The sequence below is a fragment of the Melanerpes formicivorus genome, unplaced genomic scaffold (genome assembly GCF_026170545.1).
Source record: "Melanerpes formicivorus ecotype bairdi unplaced genomic scaffold, bMelFor1.0.p_v2 SCAF_6, whole genome shotgun sequence".
Taxonomy (NCBI): Eukaryota; Metazoa; Chordata; class Aves; order Piciformes; family Picidae; genus Melanerpes; species Melanerpes formicivorus.
In genome coordinates this window covers 7,968,727-7,991,279 of record NW_027142358.1, presented here as the reverse complement: position 1 = coordinate 7,991,279, position 22,553 = coordinate 7,968,727, and the positions used below count along the sequence as shown (strand labels likewise).

Sequence of the window (22,553 nt, the reverse complement as noted above, 5' to 3'; positions counted from 1 at the left end):
CTGCATCCTCTTGAGCACAGACCTCAGATCTATCAAGTGATTTCTGTGCCCTGAATACACTAATTTCCCTTCTCTCTGTGTGGCTGGAACAGTGTTCCTGGCTCTGCACTGAGGTGTCCCTGTGTCATTCACCCTTAGATGTTCACCTGTCTTCAGACTGCCACCTGTTGACTTTATTTTAGCCTCATTATTAAAGCTCCAAAACTTAGTATTACATGTGCTGTCGAGGAGGCTGGCTCTGCTTTGTGGCAAAAAGTCTTAATACACAATTTTGTATGTGAAAAGCTGCCAAAACCTACACATCCCTTACGTACTGAACCTGAAGTTAGCAGAAGGAGTATTTCCAAAGTTACTGAGCAGCAGTTGGTGTTTGCTAACTGCTCTTGAAACCCAACTGCCATGTGACCAGACCAACTCTTTGTGCACACTGCAGGGGTGTAGTGCTTTTCCTGTCCACTCAAAGGGCTCTTGTTCTCCAGCAGGGAATTTAATAAAGCTTTTGTTTAAGAAAGTGGGTATCAGTCTCTTTGTTGCTTGAAGGACTTTGGGACTCTGCTGTCCCAGGTAAAGCGTGCTGTAGGATGGTTGGCAGGAGTATAGGGTGACAGGGAAGTTGTTTAAATCTTTAAAGGTGGTGTGGCACTGGATTCTACCTAACTGCCTTGGCCCCTGAGGATAGGAGTGAGTTTGCAGAGTTTTTTGGTTTCCCAGTTCTCTCTGTAAAGACTGCAGAGATGGATCTGCTTGTGGTAGTCAGCAAGATTCCTGCTATAGGACTGTGTTTCCATAGCCTTGCTGTGCTTTATCCTTTAGAAAGGGAAAGATAGTACACTGCCAAAGGTCTTGACTTTGGGTAGTGTATAGTTTATTTCTTGTGGACCTCTTCAGGTAATACAGTACAGTCTAGACCAATTATAATGCAGCAGTAAATGAAAAGGCCTGTTTGTTTGGGGGTTTTTGGAGTGAACTAACACTGAACTGGAGGCTCTTGTATTTTTATTTATAATGGAATAGCAAACAGATGTAGCAAGTAATATGAAAATGTTGACTTTAATTTATATTTTTAATAAGAACCTGAAAAGTCTGAAGTGGAGCTCTCCCTGTGCCTCCTTGTTGACAGATTTATTTTCAGTTAAAGCAGCACTATTTCCTGCTCTGCTTAAATATCAGCTGTACTCTGCTTTACAGAGCTGCTCTGGTTTTAAGAGTCCACAAAAATAAGATGGAAGAAATCTAAGAATTTTGAACAGTGAAACCTTTTTCATTTAAAACCACTCAGTGTTTCATGGTTTAATGGCAACCATGACACCAGCTGTGCTGGGCTGATTGCTCTGAAAATCCTAAATCATGACGTCATGACAGCATCAGGGAACCACAGGCCTTTCAGGGGGATTTAACATCAAGCTGCTTGCATGGCAGTGAGTCTCTCCAGTGGAGCATGTTTCACAACTTGAGTGATAGCAGAAATCCTTCCAGAACATTTTTTTCACAAATTATGATCAATTATTAACTTTTTCTGTGCTTCAAAATCAAACCCTGTGTGTCACTTTTTTTACTGTATCCAGCAGGGTCAGACTGGAGCCTGATTGTTGGACTGTTCTTGCTTTCTGAAGAGATCCTGCAGTGACAAATACATGTGTAGTGTGTGAGCACACTGGCAGAGAGCATCTGGCCAGTGAAGTTTTGGGAGGGGAGGCAAGTCTTGCACCCTTCTCCACCCTTTGCTGTCAGCCACTGCCCCACACCAAGGAATGTGTCCCCACGTGTCTGTACAAAGCACTGTGCCTCAACTGGCAAAGGCACATGCCAGGCTGTCAGCAGGTTTAAGGCACCTGATCCTTCTTGCACTTGCCAGGCATGAGAATGATTTCTGCCTGTGTGGAGAATGGATGCCTGAGGAAGATGGCATCAGCAAGCATGGACGGACTCAGCCGCAAGCAGTGGCAGTGCCAGCTCCTGCTACGGTGATGCCATGGTGTGCCCCAGCCCTGGGTTATGCTAGTGCAGGGCTTTGCTGGCCTGCCTAGGGAGCTGGGAAGTGATGTGTGTTTTCACCAGACTGACTTCTATCTTCAGTTCTCTCTAAGGCCAAGGCTGAATCTTCAGTTCTCTGTTCCTGTAGCTCAAGTGCTCACCCTTTTTGTTAACAGCTTAAAAAGTGTGTGGAAAATGAGGTCTGTGATATGATAGAATTCCTGAAGACCTTGAATATACTTAATTTGTATTAAAATTGCAAGGTTGTAATTCAGAGCCACAACAGAAAGCAAAACTTAAATTGTGGCTGAGTTAAGAGATGAGATTTTAACTTGTGGCCTTCCCACATCTTGAGAAGATACTTGCCAACTGTGTTGTGATATTTAGCTTTTTATGCTAATTGCAGCTGGGTTTCCTGTTCTATGCAAACATCATATTGACAGGGGTGGTGTTTGTTGTTTTGTTTTGAGGTTGGGTGGGGTTTTTTTTTTAGTGGTTTTGTTTTCTCTTGGCAGCTAGCCAGGAGCCAGAGCAGCATTCTATTTGCATAAAACCCAAAGAGATTTCAGCTGCCTTCATCTCCAATACAGATGCAGGGTACCACCCGTGGAGACAACAGGTTCCAGCTTACTGCGGTCCCTTTGATTTGCACTACTTACTGTTTGGATCCGGATGGAGCGGTGCATGCCGGGATAACATGTTGTCTCTGTGGGTGGTGCTTCCCTATTAAAGGTGAGGGTAAGCATGAGCCTTTCAAGATCTCCAGTCCAGCTTGTGTTCTGCCGGTTTGTATAGATCCTCTGAATGACCTTAACTTGTAAAAGGGCAAGGATGCTTGTTAGAGCTAGGAGGAAGAAAAAGAAGTGCAAAACTGGATCAGGTAACAAATGCAAGGCTTGCAGAGGGGTGGATGTTTTCTGGAAGGCTTTTTCCAAGTATGAAAGGAGTTTGAAAAGAGTATTTAGAAAATAGCCTGAAAGTTGGAACGAGTGCTCTCTTTCCTTTGAGTGCATGCTGGCTTCTCCTTTGAGCCTGCATGAATGTAGGATGGAGTGGTGCTGACAGCTGTCACTTCAGTGGCCTCTTGGTTCTGTAGCCTTTCATAAATTTAAAAACTCACTGCCCTCAGCTTGCCAGCCTTTAGCCTTAAATTTTGGTATTTAATGGGTCCCTAAGTGCTTCATAAACCACATGTCTGAAGCACTGCTGAAATATTACACCAAACTCCAAGGTGACAATGAATGCTTTTAACATTGTGGAGACTGACTCTACTCCTCTTTGTTTTCATGAAAATGCAATAAAGTAAGAGGCCTTTGGGAAGATAGTAAATCAGAGAGGGCTGGTGATTGTTGTGCATCCATTTTTCAGATGAGAATTTGTAGAGTTCATGCTTACCTTGGAGAGATGAAATATCAAATCAGTTTAGTTTGGGAGTTGAGCCTGGAGTTTAAGGAAAATTATTATATACCCACGGGTTTCTTTGACCTTTCATGGTGACCAGTTGCTTTCAAGTGTGATGTTGAAGCATACCTCACACAAAGGACCCAGATGACTTTCCTAAATAACATCATAGATGTGTAAACCTTCCCTTCCTCATCCTGATTTTGCTTCACTAGATTGTTATCTCTGAAGCTGAAGGACACCTGCTTTGTCAGGGCTGGCTGTGTGGTAGTGTTACTTCAGGAAGGGAGGTTGGGTTTTGGGAAACATACCCTCAAACTGAGAGTCATGACATTTTGGTGGTTCTCCTGGGTCAGTCTTTTGTGAGATGTGACTGTGGTGGGTTGGTTGTGGGGAAGAGCCACAAAAGCAGTGAAATACTGGGGATTTACAGTCACCCTGAGAAGCTTCTTCCAGGTCTATAACTTCCTGCTTTGTGTTGCCATGGCTTCATCTCTGGGAACTGAACTTTTGCTAATGCACTGAAGATATTTTTCTTCTGTATACTGTTGCTGGAGGTGGAGCATCTATGCCAGCTGAAGGGAATGGTGTAGTAGGACACTGGCAAGCATCAGTTCAGCAAAGAGATAAAAATAGCTAGGACTTGGAGGAAGGAGAGTCCAAGATGGGCACCATGCTCTGGACTTCATTTTTCTTCCTAGGTCTCCTCTTTCTGTCAAAAATTGGCCCCAAATGTAATGCTTATTTTTCCAGTTGGTCTTTTTGTCTGAAGCCAAAGGGAGAGGAAGGTTCGTGGCAGAGTGGGGAGGGAGAAGGCATGCAGTTGGGGAGTTCTGTGGCAAGAAGTGTATTTCCCTTTAATACCAGCTTAGTTGAGAATTCTTCAGAGATTAAGTCAGTAATTTGGGTGCAGGGGAGCAGTAAGGTCTGGTTTATCATGGATTTGTCTTGTGGTTTTTTCATCTCTACAAAGATATGAGCAGACTGAGGTTATTCTGAAAACAGAGTGTTTTTAACAGGTCTCACCTGTGTGGATTCTCTGGTGTCTAGAAATACAGTTGTGCTTCTACTGTTTACTAGGAGAGCCTCTTAGAATCAATAAGGTTGGAAAAGACCTCAAAGATCATCAAGTCCAACCTGTCACCCAAGACCTAATGACTACTAGACCAGGGCACCAAGTGCCACGTCCAATCCCCTCTTGAACAACTCCAGGGATGGTGACTCTACCGCCTCTCCGGGCAGCCCATTCCAATGGCTAACAACTCTCTCTGTGAAGAACTTTCTCCTCACCTCGAGCCTAAACTTCCCTTGGCACAGTTTGTGGATTCTTCTCTCTGCCTGTTTGCTTTTGTCTACCTTGTAGAAATGTGGTATTTTGGGGACAGATATTCCTCTGAAGAATCTGAGTCTGACCAATGAGTTCAAAAATCATGGGGACATTTGAAAGAAGCACATGCATAATTGTGATCACTTAAGGTTCAGTAACTAATTTCCCAGGCCAAAAAGATGGTTGAACCAAACATCCTATCTGTGTCCCATTGACTGTGTCCCTCCAACAACTGAAGCAATGCACCAAGACTAAGACTTGTGTTTCTCTGGTGGAGGCAGACCTCCCTTGAAGCTATGGTCACCATGGGGAAATATTTTTTTCACCCCCCTCTCTTCCCAGGCAGAATGCACTTGGATTCCAAATGTCATTTGTTGGAGGTAGTTAGCATCGTTAATAATACCAAAGATGTAGGCCACCTACAGAGAGAAGTCTGCTTTGTGCTGTGGTCTATCTCTGCCTGTGGAGGATGTGGGGCGAGAGCATGCTTGAACTGTGATAGGTTTGCAATTCTTTGTTAATCTTTTTTTTTAAAGCATGGAAGGAAATTCATTTAACACTTACAGCACAGTAGTTGAAGTTACAAGAAGGACTGTTTCCAATTAAAAAAAGAGAAAAGAAGGGAAAAGGTTGGGAGCGGATTTCTAGCTGAGCGTTACTGAAGGCAAGCCCCGCTTCCTGTTCGGTAGCGCATCTGCACATGCACCCCGGTAAGCTGAGCCTCTCGCTGCCGGGCAGGGGAAGGGGCACGGACTGGATGATTTCTTTTTGTCAGCAGAACTGTGACATTTATGATCTTGGCATCTGGGAGGAGAGTTGGCCCGAAACAGGGTTTCCTTACTCTCATCTCCCAGCTGGGTTAGTGCTGAATGACGTGGGAGAGCTTGCAGGCTCTGCTCTCCCAGCGAGTTTGGCCTGCTGGGAAGAGGAGTGACTGGGGATCAAAGTTGAGTCTTTGACTGAAAGATTGTTTTATGTGATAAAGATCTGTTTAGGATGTTCTCAAATGTAAAAAGTAAAAGATAGTGGACTTCCCCCCCTGCCCCCCCCCAGTGGGACATGAAGGTAAAAGCATGTTTTGAGCTATGTGGCCATTCTGGCTCTGAGTTCAAAGGAGGGTTGACTTTTTTTCTCTCTTTGCTGCCTGGAATAATGATACTAACAAAATGAATGTTTGAAGAGATGCATCTGAATGCTGTTATTCATACCTAATCCCCTTTCCCCGCCCCCCACCTTCAACACAGATTTAGCATTAGGAACATGCCTTCTGCACTAGTGCTAGAGTAGTCTGTTTCTTCATGAGACAGTGGTTACAATTGGTAACCACAAATTACCACTGGTAACAAAATTACTGATTCTGTTTGAAAATTTGAGCTGCTGGTATTTCTCTGTCCTAAGCTGGAAGCTCCATGGCAATTACCTAACTCCGCTGCCTCTCTACTGTCATCTCAATTTTGAATCGAGGCCCAATAGGCAGTGACACCCGACTAACAAAAGAGGGCTGCAAATCTTTGGTGGTCTCCCATTCAAATGGTATTCCTTTCCTTGGACAAAGGGGTGGTTAGGACTCCTGAGTGCCACTCTGCCTCCAGGGATGGTAAACAGGGAATGGATCATCTGGTAGGATGCATTTTTTTGAGCACTTGACAAAGCTGGGTAGATGGGATACCACCTGACAAAGGACTTAGGTTTAAAGAAAGGTTTTGCAAGGGCTCTTAAGAACAAAAAGCAAAAGAAAAAGACCAGAAAACTGTTTTTGTTTTTTTCAGGATCTAAACAGGGTGGGCGGAGGTGAAGGGGGACTCGGCCATTCTTGGGGAGCTCTGATTTAAGCCCGGAGGACAGAGACAAGGGAAGGAGGGAAGAGTGCACAGATGGCTCATTGTTTTGTCTAGCCCAGCGTTCTTGCACTGCCGAAGTGAAGGGCAATTGTTTTAAAATCCCTTTTGCAAAGAGTGCTGTTTGCTTTTCAGCTATCCCCGAGATGCAAACTGTAAACCAGAGGGGCTGGTCTTTTACACCCATTTGTTTTGGAGTGTCAGTGCACTGTCCGAGGGGCCCGGGACAGTTGCTGGCCTGTGAAGCATTGCTCTTGCAAGGGACTGAGGGAAGAGCGCTGGGAAGTGCACTGCAGCAGCTGGGGAGAAGGCGAGAACAAAAGGATGCACTGCACTGGAGGGGCTGATGCAGAGCACTGTCTGGCCTGGGGAGCTTTACCAAAGCTGTGAAATGGGACATAGCTGGCACATACCTTACCTGCAATGACAGCTAATGTGCAGTATTGTTTTCTTACAACACTTCACTTATTTTTGTAACCCATGATTCATTAGTGTAGAGAAATACTGCCGTTTCTACACTGTTATTCTTTCTACCGCTCCAGTTACGCTGGCATAGCTCCTTCCCCTCCTCCCCTGTGAATTGTTGTGGCCTTTCTGGAGCTGGGGCCTTTTTTGGCATAGTCGACAAAAATAAACCATAAAGGCGGCTGTTGTTATGAATAAGGCTCAACAGGGGAATTTTACCAGTGGAACTACAGCAATATAATTATACTGGTAGACTAGTTACAGTAAATTTCCTCATGAAGACAAGCCTTAAGTTGACATTTCCTAGCTAAGTTGAATCCATATGTATAACTGCAGTATGCAAAAATAATTTGTCTCTGGGCCTTGGATTCCTTTTTACCCAGAAGAGTAACATTAAGCTGGAAAGCAAAGAATTTAGTGTTCAGAGATGGACTGGAGGATTTTCTGCAACTGCAGTGGTGCTGAGCTGCGTGCTGAGCCCTGGGTATTACTGGGTATAACTGGAGTGGTTAGGCTGAAACGCAAAACTGTTTTGCCACTGTTAAAATCTTTAGACATAAGCCTAGACCCCCTGAAAGGAAGTAGGGAATAATGCTTTCCTTCCACCTTTGTTTGTTTTAAAGAGGCCAAGGTTTATCCTATTACATTTTGTCTTGCAAAGGATGAGAGTCCATGTAGCATCCACGAGCCAGGTGTTTGTTTTTGTAGATCAAATATACTGGTCTATGATTCCTCTCTCTGCAAGTTTCCAGTGCTACAAAGGAAGAAGAGTCTTGCAGGGGAAACTTAACACTTAATTGCAGAGTGAAAAAAAATAAATAGATAAAGTAGACTTTTCATTTGAGCTGTCTCCTCTTTCCTTTTTGGGACTCTTTCACCAGCAGTTGGGTGCTTTCTCTTCCCTGGAACTGCAGCTTGGGCTCCAAGAGTCCTTTTCCTGTATAATTTAAGATCTCTTATGATGCTCATGGTGATGTTTTAAGTACACCTTTTACAATGAGATTATGACTGTGTAACAGCTCAGCAGGTAAAGTGTTATCTTGATTTCCAGAGCTAAATAAGGTGAAAGATCAGAGGTTAAATCCCAAAGCCAGCAGGATTACTCCAGTGCCTAAACACTGCTTGAGTTCCTAAAAACTAAATACCCTTTGTTCATCAAGCTTGTATATCACACAACTCAGAACTTAATTATATGAGGGTTGTAAGAAGTTGCTCAAGGGTGTGTTAAAGCTGCTTCTTGCATGAGTGTTGTTGTTTGGTGTTTGTTGTTGTTGTTAACATATGTTCTTTAGTCAGCGGGAGTAACAGGAGGCACCAGTGTTTGTGTTTTATGTAACTTGTTGGAGCCCTGATCCTCACCTGAGGCTTCTAAGCAATGCTGGGGGGGAAAAAATCAACTGTAGCTGTCAGTGTAGCTTCTGGCTTTGAGTTTTCCTCTTTCCACCCTCCCATACTGCTTTTGAAAGCCGCTTTTGTTATGCGAATGGGTTCCTCCCAGCAGCTGCAGAACTTTCCACAGACACTGCGAGCAAAGTTGGTGCCCTTTTCCCAGCTGCTCACCAAGCACAGCAGTACAGTACTGCCCAGCCATGCTGGCGCAAACTGGCCCTTGGCTTATGTTCCCTTGCTGGATGAGGTTGCAGCTAAGCCTTAGGTGGAGTTTTGGAGACATGTTACCATTCCCTGCAGGCTATGCAAAGACTAGTGTATCAGAGCTAGGGATTCGGTCCAAGTCTGAAATGGGATCTATATGCAGATGAACGGTTTGTCCTCCTCAATGCACTGTGTAGCACAGTGACCATGTGCTGTTTGCATAATCACCTCCAGCTTGGGCCTAATGAGAGCACCGTTCTGTTGGACCTTGTAGAAACGTAGCTCTGAATTGCAGCATGCTGCAGGTGGTGGCTGAGAACCTGCTCTCAGGGACACCTTGATTAGGTTGAGACAGATTCCACTAGCTGTGAAGTGGGAAGCCTTGGTGGCTCCATGGAGAAATTCATGAGCCCTCAAGCTGAAAGGCATGACCAATCCTCTAGTCACTTGATTTCACACAGGGTTTTTGGTGTTTTTGGTGTTTTGGGTGTTCTTAATATATGTTGTGGAAATCATAAAGATCAGATTGTTTGGTGTTGTCAGTTTAGTTACAACTAATGGAGGTCAAACCATCACCTACTAGTATAGCTACATCCATGTACCATAAAACAGAGCAAATAAAAAGTAAACATCCATCTAGCAGACATCTTTTGCCGGGGTAGAGAGTGATGGATCCCATGCAACCTCCTGTTTCATATTTTGTAGCTGTAGTCATTTCCCGTTTTCAGTATTTGTCCATGCTGTGCAGAATGTGGAGTTAATTTCCCAGCTTTTCTGACCTTGATAGATGCAGTATATAAGCACTTCCTACATGATGAGTGTGTCACATTACTCTTTGAAGCACGGAAATATCATTATTTTACATCTGAGCGTCAAATTACGAAGTAACGTTTTGAGGAGGATGGGAAGCGTGTAGCAGACAAGAGATTCAAACTTAATTTGCTGTGATGCTGTTTAAGGGCTTGGGGATTATTCTGGTTTCTTGGCTTAGTGTTAATAATGAAGCAGAGAGACCCCACTGGCGCTGACAGGGCCATTACAGCCTTTTGTTCTTACCTAAAGGCAGTATCCTTACATATATAACTATGCTGATGCTCTCCAGAATGAGACAAATGCTGCTTCTAAGCCTCAAAATCAAAGAGCTTAACCTCCAGCAGCTAAGTGGGATCCTATCCTTCTTCCAGATGCTGCTGCTTTCATAGCATGGGCAGCTGAACCTCAAAGAAGCAACCTGTAAACTGCCTTAACTTGCAGCACAGTACGCTGAAGTGACCTGAAGACTGATGGTGGTTTACTTTAACGTGGTAGACTGGAGAGAGTGTAGTTCAGGAACTGTTTCCCATATGACTGGGCAGAAGCTGAGTATTTCTGTCAAAATGGGTTCAAGCTGTGGGCCTACTCAGCTCATTTTTGGACACACTACCAGTAGTAAAAGTTCATACCTGTGTTCTTGGCTGTGATGCTTCATAGGATGACTTAGGTTGGAAGACACCACCAGAAGTTTCCAGCTGATGCCTGCTCAGAGGGTCAGCTTCCACAGCCTGCCTGGGTCTTGTTCCAGGATTTGATCGCTGTCATGTAAAAAAGATTTCTGGTTCCCTGTAACTGGAGTCTACCTTTGCAGTTTTCTTGTGCATCTCTGAAAAAGGTCTGATTGCTTCTTCCTTTTGCCATCCCAATAGGTAAAGTTGAGCAGTAAGGTCTCCCCTCTTTCAGGCTTCTTTGAACAAACCCAGTACCCAACCTTTCAGTAGGTGACTGTGGTGTGAATGCGTTTTAATGATGCTTGTGTGCCAAGTGTCTCTCACATGCCTGACTGATTTAGATGTCTAAAAAGTGGCTAGCCTGTCAGGTCTACAAAATGCACACCGTTTCCATGATGCTTATGTTAGGAAGAAATTCTTCAGAGAGAGTGATTGCCCATTGGAATGGGCTGTCTGGGGAGATGGTGGAGTTGCCATCACTTGGAGGTGTTTAGGAGGAGACTTGATGGGGTGCTTGGTGCCATGGTTTAGTTGATTAGATGGTGTTGGATGATGTGTTGGACTCGATGATCTTGAAGGTCTCTTCCAACCTGGTTTATTCTATTCTAAAACTGCTGGAAACCTGTACTGTATTATCCCATAGTGCAAGTGACACTCTCTTAAGACAGTTGTGTCTGCAGATTTAGGAGTAAGGCTGACTTAACTCTGTTGTCTGAAACTTTAGGGGGAAAATCACTCTCTCTTGTATCAACAGTCATTATTTACAGAAACAGTTTTCTGAAAACAAAACCTAAACTGTGAATCTCCAGGCTTAAGGGGAAAGACTGTCACTAGCTGAGTTTTGAAGGAGACAAATGGTAAAATGAGTCAAATCAGTGTTTTATATGTGTGAGTGAAACTTAGTTTTCTTTTCCCTCTCTGCCCTGTAACAGCACTTCACTTGCTGAATAGTAGCTCAGTGAAGCACAGTTCTTTTTCATACTGACCAGCACAAATTGATTCACAAATTTTACTTGGAGCTATCTCAATGTAGCTTTTCTAAGCAGAGGCTACATAAGTATTTCAGAAATCTGTGAAACCTGCCTCCAGATAACTGCAGGGCAAATGCCCCTGTGTCTGTTTGGATTGAAATGTTGGATTCATTTTCTAAAAACAATTTAAGTTGCTGTTTCTAGAAAGGGTTTCCAGTTGGTTGATGACTTACACATTTGATATGATGTACAGGAAGAGCTGTGGCTGTGGGCATAGCCATAGACTGGCATCTCAAGCACCATGTGTCAGTCACTTTCTGACCTTGATTTTACCCGGACAGAAATCTTTGAAGCAAGTGTTGATTTTGCATTGGTATTTCCCTGCTTATGCATGAAGCTTTTTCTTAAGTCAAGTTAGAAAGGAGTCCAGGAAGGTGCTGCACACAGGTTTGGGGTGGTGAGACCTCATGGAATTTCCTGTTGAGTTCTCTGAAGAGATAACCATCTGACATCCAGATAACCACCCTCCGCTTTTCTCAGATGTCTTAATGTGTTTTTCCTTTAATATTGATGCTTCTCTCAATGCCATGAGACAATACAGGAGAGTGTATGAGTAAGCAGGTGGGGGTTGTTCAAAATAACTTTCCTGCATACTTTTTAACCTTTCATGTAGGGGGATTGCTGTGCCTGTTTTCTTAAGAAATTGCTTCACACAAACTTCCCAGTGTGCTGTTAGGGCTCTTAAATGAGACACTTAACATAGTTTGAGAGCTGCACTAGAAGCAACCATTTCTTGTTAGGCAAGATGCTGGAAGCACTAGGTAGGATCATCTTTTGACATATATATATAATTTTTATTGGTTTTTGTTTTTTTTTTTAAATCCCCACCCTGAAGCTCTGGAAGCTGAAAGTTGTTGTCTTATGGTGGGAAGGCATTGTGTAGTACACCTGGAGCTTGAATTTGGCAGAACTGAGTCTTTGCATAATCTTGTTTGTGATACATCAGCTCTAGCCTGATGTCCTTCCTGGGAGATGGAGACACTATGGTGTTCAACCCAGTGGCTGTGATAGCCTGCTGAATGCTTCTCCTGTGATGCAGCATCTATGATCATCTTGTGTGATGGTTACTAACTGTGTTATCTTAAAACACTAATGAGAGTTTGACCTTGAAGTCCTTTGGTCTCATCAATTAGATTTTAGGCACTGATCATCAGTGATTTTAGGCACTGATCATTGCAGTGTGCCCAGGCAGCCAAGAGGGCCAATGGCATCCTGGCCTGCATCAAGAACGGTGTGGCCAGCAGGAGCAGGGAGGTCATTCTGCCCCTGTACACTGCACAGGTTAGGCCACACCTCGAGTACTGTGTCCAGTTCTGGGCCCCTCAGTTTAGGAAAGATGTTGACTTGGTGGAACAAGTCCAGAGAAGGGCAACGAAGTTGGTGAGGGGTTTGGAACACAAGCCCTATGAGGAGAGGCTGAGGGAGCTGGGGTTGCTTAGCCTGGAGAAGAGGAGACTCAGGGGTGACCTTATTGCTGTCTACATCTACCTGAAGGGAGGTTGTAGACAGGCAGATGTTGGTCTCTTCTCCCAGGCAGCCAGTACCAGAACAAGAGGACACAGTCTCAGGCTGTGCCAAGGGAGGTTTAGGTTGGATGTTAGGAAGAAGTTCTATACAGAGAGAGTGATTGCCCATTGGAATGGGCTGCCCAGGGAGGTGGTGGAGTCACCATCATTGGAGGTGTTCAGGAGGAGGCTTGATGGGGTGCTTGGTGCCATGGGTTAATTGATTAGGTGGGTTGTATTGTTTGATGGGTTGGACACGATGATCTTGAAGGTCTCTTCCAACCTGGTTTATTCTGTGCATTCTATGTATATCAGATTGGTTTAACCACCTTCTCAAGCTTCTAAAATCTCCTGATAGGAGTACTGAAAGCTGGGGATTGACAATTACTGTGGTAGTTTCTGCTGGGTTTGGGGGGTTTTGGGTGGTTGGGGTTTTTTGTTGGTTTGGGGTGTTTGTTGTGGTTGTGGGTTTCTGTTTGTTTGTTTTGAGTGGTTTGAGGTTTTTTGGGGGTGAGGGGGGTAAGCATGGAGGTGGGGTGGTAGGACTTAAATTGTTTTCTGGTGGAAATAACAGCAGTCCTTCCTGATGAGGGGCTTAGAAAGGTAGTGATACTTTGTGATACTGTATTTATGCAGCCTTCAAAAGAGTATCTGAACAACTAAGCATCAGCAGAGTAGGAAGCTTTTTCTTTGTAGAAGATGTTGGGGAAATGCAATGAGGGAGTCGAAGTAAAAGACATCCTAAGTGGCTTCACAAAAGTAGTGGTGATGGAGCTGAAAAGTGAAGCTTGGGCCAGCTAATTCAGAGGACTGCGAGCCTGCCTTCACTTCCCAGAAGAGACCTGATTTATCTCCCTGGAGCAGCTGGAAGTAGAGCTGAAAAGTGCAGTCCTAACTGTTCCCAGATAGTCTGAGAGAGCTTTCTTCTTGTTCTCCAGCTGAAATAATTGTAGTGAAGGGCCAGCCTTTCCCTACGTAAAGTCCTGTTTTCAGGGACTGGTTCACCGAGTATATTTATATACACAGACTCTCAAACTCTCAGAAAATAAACACCTAGTACACTCTGCTCCTTGTCCAGGCTGCAGAGCTTTCAAAAGCAGAATTTCAGAAAAACCAGCCATTTTGCACTGCAGTGAGGCAAACCTCCTCTGGTTCCTTGAAACAGCGATAATGAAAATACACGGGCAAATAGCTTTGATTTAAACTGAAAAGCCTCAGGTTTTCAGAGCTGCTTTTAAAGCAAAGGGCTAGTTTGGCTTTTGATCCTCTTAAGCTGAGTTATTTGATGTGAAAAACGCCCTGGGTACTCTGCTGCAGAGGGGAGCAGCTTTTCAGTTCTCTGTGTGTGGCTTCAGGAGAAGGCCTGGCAGAGCAGAGGGTGGCGGGGGGCTCCAGGGGCCCGGCTGCACAGCTCTGTAAATAAAGGGGCCTCTATTTCTTTGGATTCGTTTGCTGGAACTAAATATCATGATCAGTGAAACTCTTACCTCATTAAAGGAACCAGCCAGGCTCCTTCAGTGTATGTGCAGTGCTGCAATGTGGTCTGTACTGCTGAGCTGATTTGCTGAACAGATAAAGGGAGTTTTAATCCAAAGAATGGCATGTAATATATGACCTTGGCTTTCAAAAGGTTTATTTTTGTTCATGTGACAAAACAAGGTTTTGATATTAAATATAGAGTTGGATTTGACTTGGAAGATATTAGAGCCTTCAATTACTGCTGTAGTCAAAACATAAAACTATCTGATATGTGCCAGTGGGCATGCAGCAAGCCAAGAATTTCTCCATCAGTGTTTGCTTTTGTGAAAACTTTGCCAGCTGCTTTGCAGTTGGGTTGGCTGTAAAGCTGATGTGCCCTCGTGTTGGAGTGGGTGAAGTAGTGGTGGGTGCAATACAGTCTCTTTGTAGTTAATATCTTTAGTTTGGGGGCAAAATATGGATTTTTTTTTTTTTTTCTTTTTAATTCTATTTTTCCTTCTTGGTATTTCAGAGGCATTGAAAAGAAACTTTCATTCAGGACTGCAGGGCTCAGCAGAACTAAGGCATAAACCAAACTGTGAAATGTTGAGATCTGTTAGTACAGAAACTTCATGGCGTCTTGCAGCTTCTTAGCAAGGTACTTGAGGCCATGCACAGATACATAATCACTGATTTTGAGGTTTTCATTCTGCACACACTCCATCTCAGTTCCTCATCTTACTGTAAGGCTCAGGTGTTCTGGATTGCTGCATTCCAGTTGTTTTGCCTAAGAAGTGGCCTGCAAAGTACTTCAATGTTGAGATGCTGAACAGAGATCCAGAGCTTTTAGTCTAAATTTATTATAGACTGAACTGGTCACCTTCAGATTTAAGAAAAAGCAATATCCCAAAACAACCAAAATAAACAAGCAAAGCAAACAGAAACCTTTGTCAAAACTGTCACCCTAATCACCATCTTCTTTGCTCACCAGGGAACCAACCCCAAATAGTGCTGTAGTCTGGCTTCTGTGGAACAAGAAGTGTGTAATAAGAATGGGTGACCTCCACAACTGACACAAGGAGCTGGGGTTAGGCTAACCTGCTGTGGATGCTTTGCTACCCACTTGGCAGGGAATAGGTTAGTTCAAGTGCAGGTAGCAGTGAACTTAGGGAGGTCAGTGCAGGAGGTCTTGACCAAACTTGGCCTCCACGTGATTTAGCAGAGCTTTTTGCCTCTGTGGGTTACCCTCACCTCTCCACCCACTGTTTTCTGTGGAAATGTTCAGTCTGTCTCTTCTGAGACAGGTTGGAGTTTTTTAAGCTTGTTGGTTGACCATGACTGGCTGAAGGTGGTTGATGTTGCTGGAAGTTTTCTGGAAGCTTGGTGAAAACTTGTAACTTGTGGAAAGGTGCACGAGTCTGGACATCTACAAGCCTGCAAAGGGTGATACTTTTTGGATACTTTTTTTTTGTCCATTTCCTTGGCAGTCTCCAAACAGTGGGCACCTGCCCTACATGGAGGCAGCTGTCATGGGAACCCAGTGTTTCCACATGAAAGAAATGGTACATCTTGGTATAAATTAACTTGCTGGGAATCTCACTTTATTAGCTCCCTGATCGTGGATGAGTTTCTTGGTGCATCTTTTGACTTTGTGGTTTGGCCTGGAACAAAAATGGACAGAGGTGATTTTGAAGAATAAGAAGCTGCTTACAGCCCAGCTATAAGGGAGGAATCTGTTTATCCTTGTTGGTGATTAAAAAGCCATCTACTTGGTCTTTTATTCTTACACCACATGTATTTGGAGGTCTTGAGAGTCTTACTGGGCAGATTCATTTCCCATGTATTTGCTGGCTGTGGCTGCTACTTGCCTCTCCGCCAGCAAACTGATGCATCCTTATCCTCACAGATTTTGGAGTTGGAGCCAGTGTAAGCACTTTCTCCCTGGTGAAAAAGACTCATGTAAGAGAAGCTAAGCTGCATAACTCGGCTACTGGAATCTGCTCTGTGATTTTCATTAGACCGAGAGTCAGAAGCATGTGGCAGGGTTAGAGGTTTATGTAGTTCCTGAAATTCACATCTGTCTCCATTCTCATGTACGTCCTCCAAACCTCATCCAGGAACTCTGATCCTGGGTTATGGTCCATTGTGCATTGAGGAAAATTTTATGGCAGCTATTGAAACTACATTCAGCTTGCTTTCAAATACGAGGCTGTTTTTAAAGAATAAATCAAAAGCTTTGGCAAAAATACTGATAGGAAATGAGTATTCTAATTGCATTCTGAATATTAGTAATTCTTTCTAAGAAAGACTTGTCTGAATTAAACATAAAGGATTTCTAAAATAATCACAAGCTTTTTAAGCCACATGTGTCACAGTCTCTTCAGCCCTTAGGAGACTAAGGGGAGACCTCGTTAATGTTTATAAGTATGTAAAGGGTGAGTGGCAAGAGGATGGAGCCAGGCTCCTCTTGATGATGCCCAGTGATAGGACAAAGTGGCAGTGGGGGGGAAGTTGAGGCATAGGAAGTTCCATGTAAACATGAGGAAAAAAATTTTCACTGTGAGGGTGACAGAGCACTGGAACAGGCTGCCCAGGGAGGTTGTGGAGTCTCCCTCTCGAGATACTCAAATCTCGCCTGGATGCGTTCCTGTGTCACTTTAGAATAGAATAGAATAAACCAGGTTGGAAGAGACCTTCAAGATCATCGCATCCAACCTATCATCCAACACCACCTAATCAACTAACCCATGCAATCAAGCACCCTGTCAAGTCTCCTCCTGAACACCTCCAGCGATGGCGATTCCACCACCTCCCCGGACAGTCCATTCCAATGGGCAGTCACTCTTTCTGTGTAAAACTTCCTCCTGACCTCCAGCCTGAACTTCCCCTGGTGCAGCCTGAGACTGTGTCCTCTTGTTCTGGTGCTGGCTGCCTGGGAGAAGAGACCAACCTCTGCCTGTTTACAACCCCCCTTCAGGTAGTTGTAGAGAGCAATAAGGTCACCCCTGAGTTTCCTCCTCTCCAGGCTAAGCAGCTCCAGCTCCCTCAGCCTCTCCTCATAGGGCTTGTGTTCCAAGCCCCTCACCAACTTCGTTGCCCTTCTCTGGACTCGTTCCAGCAAGTCAATGTGATCTGGTATCAGTGATCCTGCTCTGGCAGGGGGGTTGGGCTTAGATGATCTTTTGAGGTCCCTTCCAGCCCCTAACATTATGTGGTTCTGTGCTATTACCAACCTAAAATTAAACAGGTGAAACTTTCACTTTCAACTTACAGACTGGTACCTCAGAAGAGCTGAGCGGTGCAGGTGAACTGTGTGTGTTTAAATTCTCGCTGTAACAACGCAGTGGTGTTTCTGGCAGCCTGTGACCATTAGCTGTTCAAAAACCATATGCAAATCTGTCTTTAAATACAAATCTCTTGCATGCAAAGAGGATTATTTTTTTTTTTAACTGTTATTTTAACAATTTGAGAGTTGCAACCATTGCATGCTGCTGCATTTTTGAATGGTTTGGGGTTCTTTTAGAAGTTACTTTTTTGGGGGGTGTTTTTTAGTGGGAAAGGAACTTACTGCTCCTTTTATCTCCTTTTATTGTATTTATCTTCTGGTAGTTCTTGTCTGGTTTAGTCTTTCATTACTGTACTAAAAATCATGTAAGTAATACTGCCTGACAGTTTTACTGCTTATATGTTGCTGACCAGTAATGTTCTCCTAAATGCTCATCTTGCTTTAAATTTGATGGATGCTCACTGGAACACTTCTGTTACTCAGTAAATTGTATATGGATCGATATAAAGAATGTGTGGTCTTCTTTTAAACAATAATTTCTGAGAAGCAGAGAGAGATGTGAAGTGAGAAGAAAAACCCTCACTAAACTCTAGCTAGATGTATATTAGAAGTAAAGCTGTGTTGTTTCAGGAGGAAATTCAGCGGGGAGCCATCTTACTTTCCAAGAACTGTAACTGTGAAAGATCACCCTGAAGGCCTTTTGGTAACTTGGATCTTTCTTAAAAGTGACCCATTCCTAATGTGTTTCAGTTTCTGATGTGTGCTTTTTCCTGAATCAGTCCTTGAAAACGCTCTACTTCGAAGTGGTTTTGTTTCTCCCTTTAGGAAATATTTCTTGTTTCGCTTTGCTAACTGATGTGTGAAAGAAATGAAAACTAGAGGGGTGCTGCGCGTACGAAGCGCAACTTCGCGTTGCGAGGCTATCACCATCCTGTCCCAGCCTTTGTGGTAGACCTGCATGTGTGATTTCAGAACTCAGGGTTTGCTGTACACCCGGTTTCCACTCCCTGGCTGACTGGTTATTCAGTAAGATCTTCCTTTAAGAACCAAATGTAATTCTCTGACTTGTTTCTTAAAGGTATGCTTGCTTTCTCAAAGAGGTTTTACGTGTGACAGTTGGCCATTCTGAAATGCATTTTCTGCTCTGTTCATAGAGAAGTTGCTTCTACAGAAAACTTCTGTAAGGTGTCTTTATGCTAGTATAAATATATCCTCTTTCTTTATGGAACAGCCACAGCAAACAAGTGAGAGTTGCAGTGACTCTGGTAGAAAGGACACAAGAAAGTTTGCAAGCTTACATATTTATTCAGGAGGTTGCTCGTTTTTCACAGGCAAATGTGGCATTTTTACCTGTGGGAGGCTTGGAACAGGAAATTTCCTGTATGTATAAATATTTCTTTTAATGATTCTCAAGGACTAGTTTTGCTGAAGCAGAGAGTAGTGTGGGGTATCCTCTATCTACTCCTTTGTTTCAGCCTGTGTGTCAGTTATGGCTTAATTCTTCTGGGTAGACTCCCTGGCCAATGGGGAAACGGCGTAACTACTGATTCTTGTACAGCAGTTAGCATATTCAGTGCCTTTCTACTGTTGTCCTCCTAGATGTACAAGGATAATGTGTGCAGGCATATATTGGAGCAAAATAAGAATTAGTGCATTGTGTGAGAGGTTATTAATTTTTGCCTGCATCTTCTTGTTTCCCTCTCCCCTGCTGATCATCTGCAATGCAGAAATTATGTGCTGTACGTCACAATAGTCAACTGTTCCAACCCAGAAACCTACTACCCAGTATTTTAGTTGCATCTCACTTCTCAGTGTATTTAAATTGCAGTTCACATGGGTGGAATAATATTATTTTCTGTTATACAGACTGAAAGAGTTGGGGCTGTTCAGTCTGGAGAAGAGAAGGCTCTGAGGTGACCTAATTGTGGCCTTCCAGTATCTGAAGGGGGCCTACAAGAAGGCTGGGGAGGATATCAAGTAGTGATAGGACATGGGGGAATGGAATGAAGCTGGAGGTGGGGAGATTCAGGCTGGATGTGAGGAGGAAGTTCTTCACCATGAGAGTGGTGAAGCCCTGGAATGGGTTGTCTGGGGAGGTGGTCGAGGCCCCGACCCTGGAGGTGTTTAAGACCAGGCTGGCTGAGGCTCTGGCCAGCCTGATCTAGTGTGGGGTGTCCCTGCCCATGGCAGGGGGATTGGAACTAGATGATCCTTGTGGTCCCTTCCAACCCTGACTGATACTATGATACTATTTGGCTGTTTTTTTAAAAACAAAATCTGGTTAGTAAAAATCCCACAGGTCCCAGGAAGGAAGTCATGGTTCCAAGACCATATTATTCTGACTGAAAACACCACTGTGATAGTTATCCTGTGCATCATACTACATCAGTCACCCTACCAATGTTGTGCCATTTGAGCTGGAGGAGGCTGAAATAAGAGAATTTCTAAGCTTCTCTTTCCTATGAGAGCACTTAACCTGTTTTCCATGGTGTAAATCTTGAAGCCTGCTCTGGTTGATAAGCAGCATGTTGTGACTCTTTATTTTTCATGCCCTGCAGGTTTACAGGAACGGACGGACCAAGCGGCTTTGGATTTGAGCTGACCTTTCGACTAAAGAGGGAAACGGGGGAGTCGGCACCACCTACCTGGCCAGCAGAGCTAATGCAAGGCTTAGCCAGATATGTCTTCCAGTCAGGTACTGCAGGGCTAAACATGCTGCTTGGCTTCTTCCTGCTCTCCTTCTGCTGGGCCGCATCTGTCGCATGCTGTGACATTTGTCCCATCAGCACTCAGTCAAATTGTAGGAGTTATCTTTGTGTGGGACTTCAAGAGTGTGTTCCTTCCATCAGCATAGCTTGATGGAGACAAAACCCAGCTGCTCTTCAGGTAACTCCAAATCCCTGGTATAAAATGCTGAAGATACAGAACAGTTAGTAACCTAGGAAGCCTGTTCAGTGGCTCTGTTGCTTTTCCGTGGTGTTGGTTTCACCTTCTCTCAGTGAGAAAGCTTCGTTTGTTTATTCTGGAACAGCTGGGGAGCACCCATCTGATAGGTCTCAATTCTCAGCAGAAGGGCTATAAACTTTCAAAAAAGATGCATTTCCCTCACAAGGTCTCTGCAGTTGAGCAGCAGCTATGTACCTAAACAAGGAGCTGCTGACATGAGAAAATGTGAAAGTCACAAGGCCTGCCAAGGCTGGGAAGGCTAAGGAATTAACGGTTGATAATCATTAATGGAATTAACAGTTGATAATCATTAATGCAGATGGAGACTTGCTAGAAAAATGGGAAGCAGGGTGCCTAAAAAATGTCATCTTGCACTACTTTTCCTAGGTTTTGTTTACACCAGTAGATTGAAATTAGTTTGCAGTATGAGCATGTGAAGGCCTGTGGAATAGTTGAGTGTATAAAGTACTTCAGAGGCACTTCCCAGCATCACAAGATCCGAGTGAGAAGATTTGAAGAACTTCTTTAAACTTAGTTTGAGGTCTTTTACATGTGAAATCCCTTCAAAGTCAATGATTACTGACTTTGTAACATTTGGTACTTGCTCTGCAAATTAATACATCGCTCAGTAACTCCTGCTCCTATTGCTGGTTTTCAGTCAGCTGACTGACTCTCAAAAGGAAGAGGGCTGCAGGACACAGGATTGCTCTGTGATGAATCTCTGAGGCAGTGGCAACTCTTGGCTATTTTTTCTGAATATTGACTGGCAGAGGCCAATGCCAGCACAGGTTATTGCTTGGCTTCATCTTGGGAGTGTCTCTTGTTGCAGTTTTAAACGACACAAGCATTTTTTGTATTATCTATTTTTACCCTTTGCTATGTAGCTGTCTTCCCCAGCTGCCATCTAAATTTGGGCTCACCTCTGTATCTTCGGTTTTGCTGCTGTTAAGCATTTAAATCCATGTGACTGCTGTATGTGTTTGCCATTGTTTGAGGTTCCCATCCTGCCTTTTTGATACTGACCATGCAGTGGTCAGTAAGAGAAAAGAAGGCTCTGAGGTGACCTTATTGTGGCCTTCCAGTGTCTGAAGGGGGCCTGTAAGAAGGCTGGGGAGCGGCTCCTTAGGATATCAAGTAGTGATAGGACTAGGGGGAATGGAATGAAGCTGGAGGTGGGGAGATTCAAGCTGGACATGAGGAAGAAGTTCTTCACCATGAGAGTGGTGAAGCCCTGGAATGGGTTGTCCAGGGAGGTGGTCGAGGCCCCATCCCTGGAAGTGTTTAACCCAGGCTGGCTGAGGCTCTGGCCAGCCTGATCTAGTGTGGGGTGTCCCTGCCCATGGCAGGGGGATTGGAACTAGATGATCCTTGTGGTCCCTTCCAACCCTGATTGATTCTGTGATTCTATGCAGTGACCAATTCCTACTCACATTTTCTGTGTATTGACTACAGGGTCTGAAGAAAACATCGGAGTCTAAAGTCTTTCAGATAGAAAATAACATACAATATGTTATGTTGACTTACCTGGAAGACCTGTTGGAGCCCTTTAAATGTTATAGTGCAGTGTAGACTCTCATAACTGTCTCTCTAATAGAGTAGCTTCATGGTTTTCTATTTGCATGTTAAGCAGCCTTCAAGCAATCTTGCTTGTCTCACACTTTCCATGGGTGAGAAGAGGTCTGCAGAGTGAAACAGGATTTGCAAGGGTAGTTTAGGACAAACCTCTCAGTGACTAAGCTGGCACTCAGGGCAGAGACTTTCCTTGTTTGGTTTCCTGCACTAATGCAGTCTCATCTTTTTGGCCTCAAAGCCAGTGAACTGTTTTTAGACTGAAAGGAGTATTTGTGTCCATGCATAGTAGTCTGACATGAACTTCTAAGGGCCTGAAGTATTATTTTCTACCTATCCATGTTGGTTTTGAGTTTTCCTGCTCAAATGTATATTAACAGATTCTAGCCTCTGAGGTTTTAGCTCTCAATTTATATTATTAAAAAAAACAGTGTAGGAATCATAAATTGATGACTTTTTGAATGTGAAGTTGAGCATGAGCCAGCACTGTGTTCATCATGCAACAGGCAAACCACATGCTGAGTTACCTTAGGAGGAGCATGAGTAGATTAAGGGAAGTTATTACCTCTTTGGCATGATGCTGGGGAGGCCTCACTTAAAATACTGTGTCCTGCTTTGGGCCTCCTAGTTTCAGTGATGCTGAAAAACTGGAGAGAGCCCAGGGAGGCTGAGGTCA

At 44.0% G+C, this 22,553-nt stretch overlaps 1 protein-coding gene across 2 annotated transcripts in view; it reads left to right on the top strand.

Annotated features, from left to right (window-relative positions):
* The window catches only part of SUFU (SUFU negative regulator of hedgehog signaling), a 102,174-nt gene that overhangs the window by 9,102 nt on the left and 70,519 nt on the right, over positions 1 to 22,553 (top strand). For both annotated transcript variants that reach the window (XM_068139488.1, XM_068139487.1), the window contains exon 3: positions 19,921 to 20,057. In XM_068139488.1, coding sequence (XP_067995589.1) covers positions 19,921 to 20,057 — 137 coding nt within the window. The remainder of the gene's footprint in view (positions 1 to 19,920; positions 20,058 to 22,553) is intronic.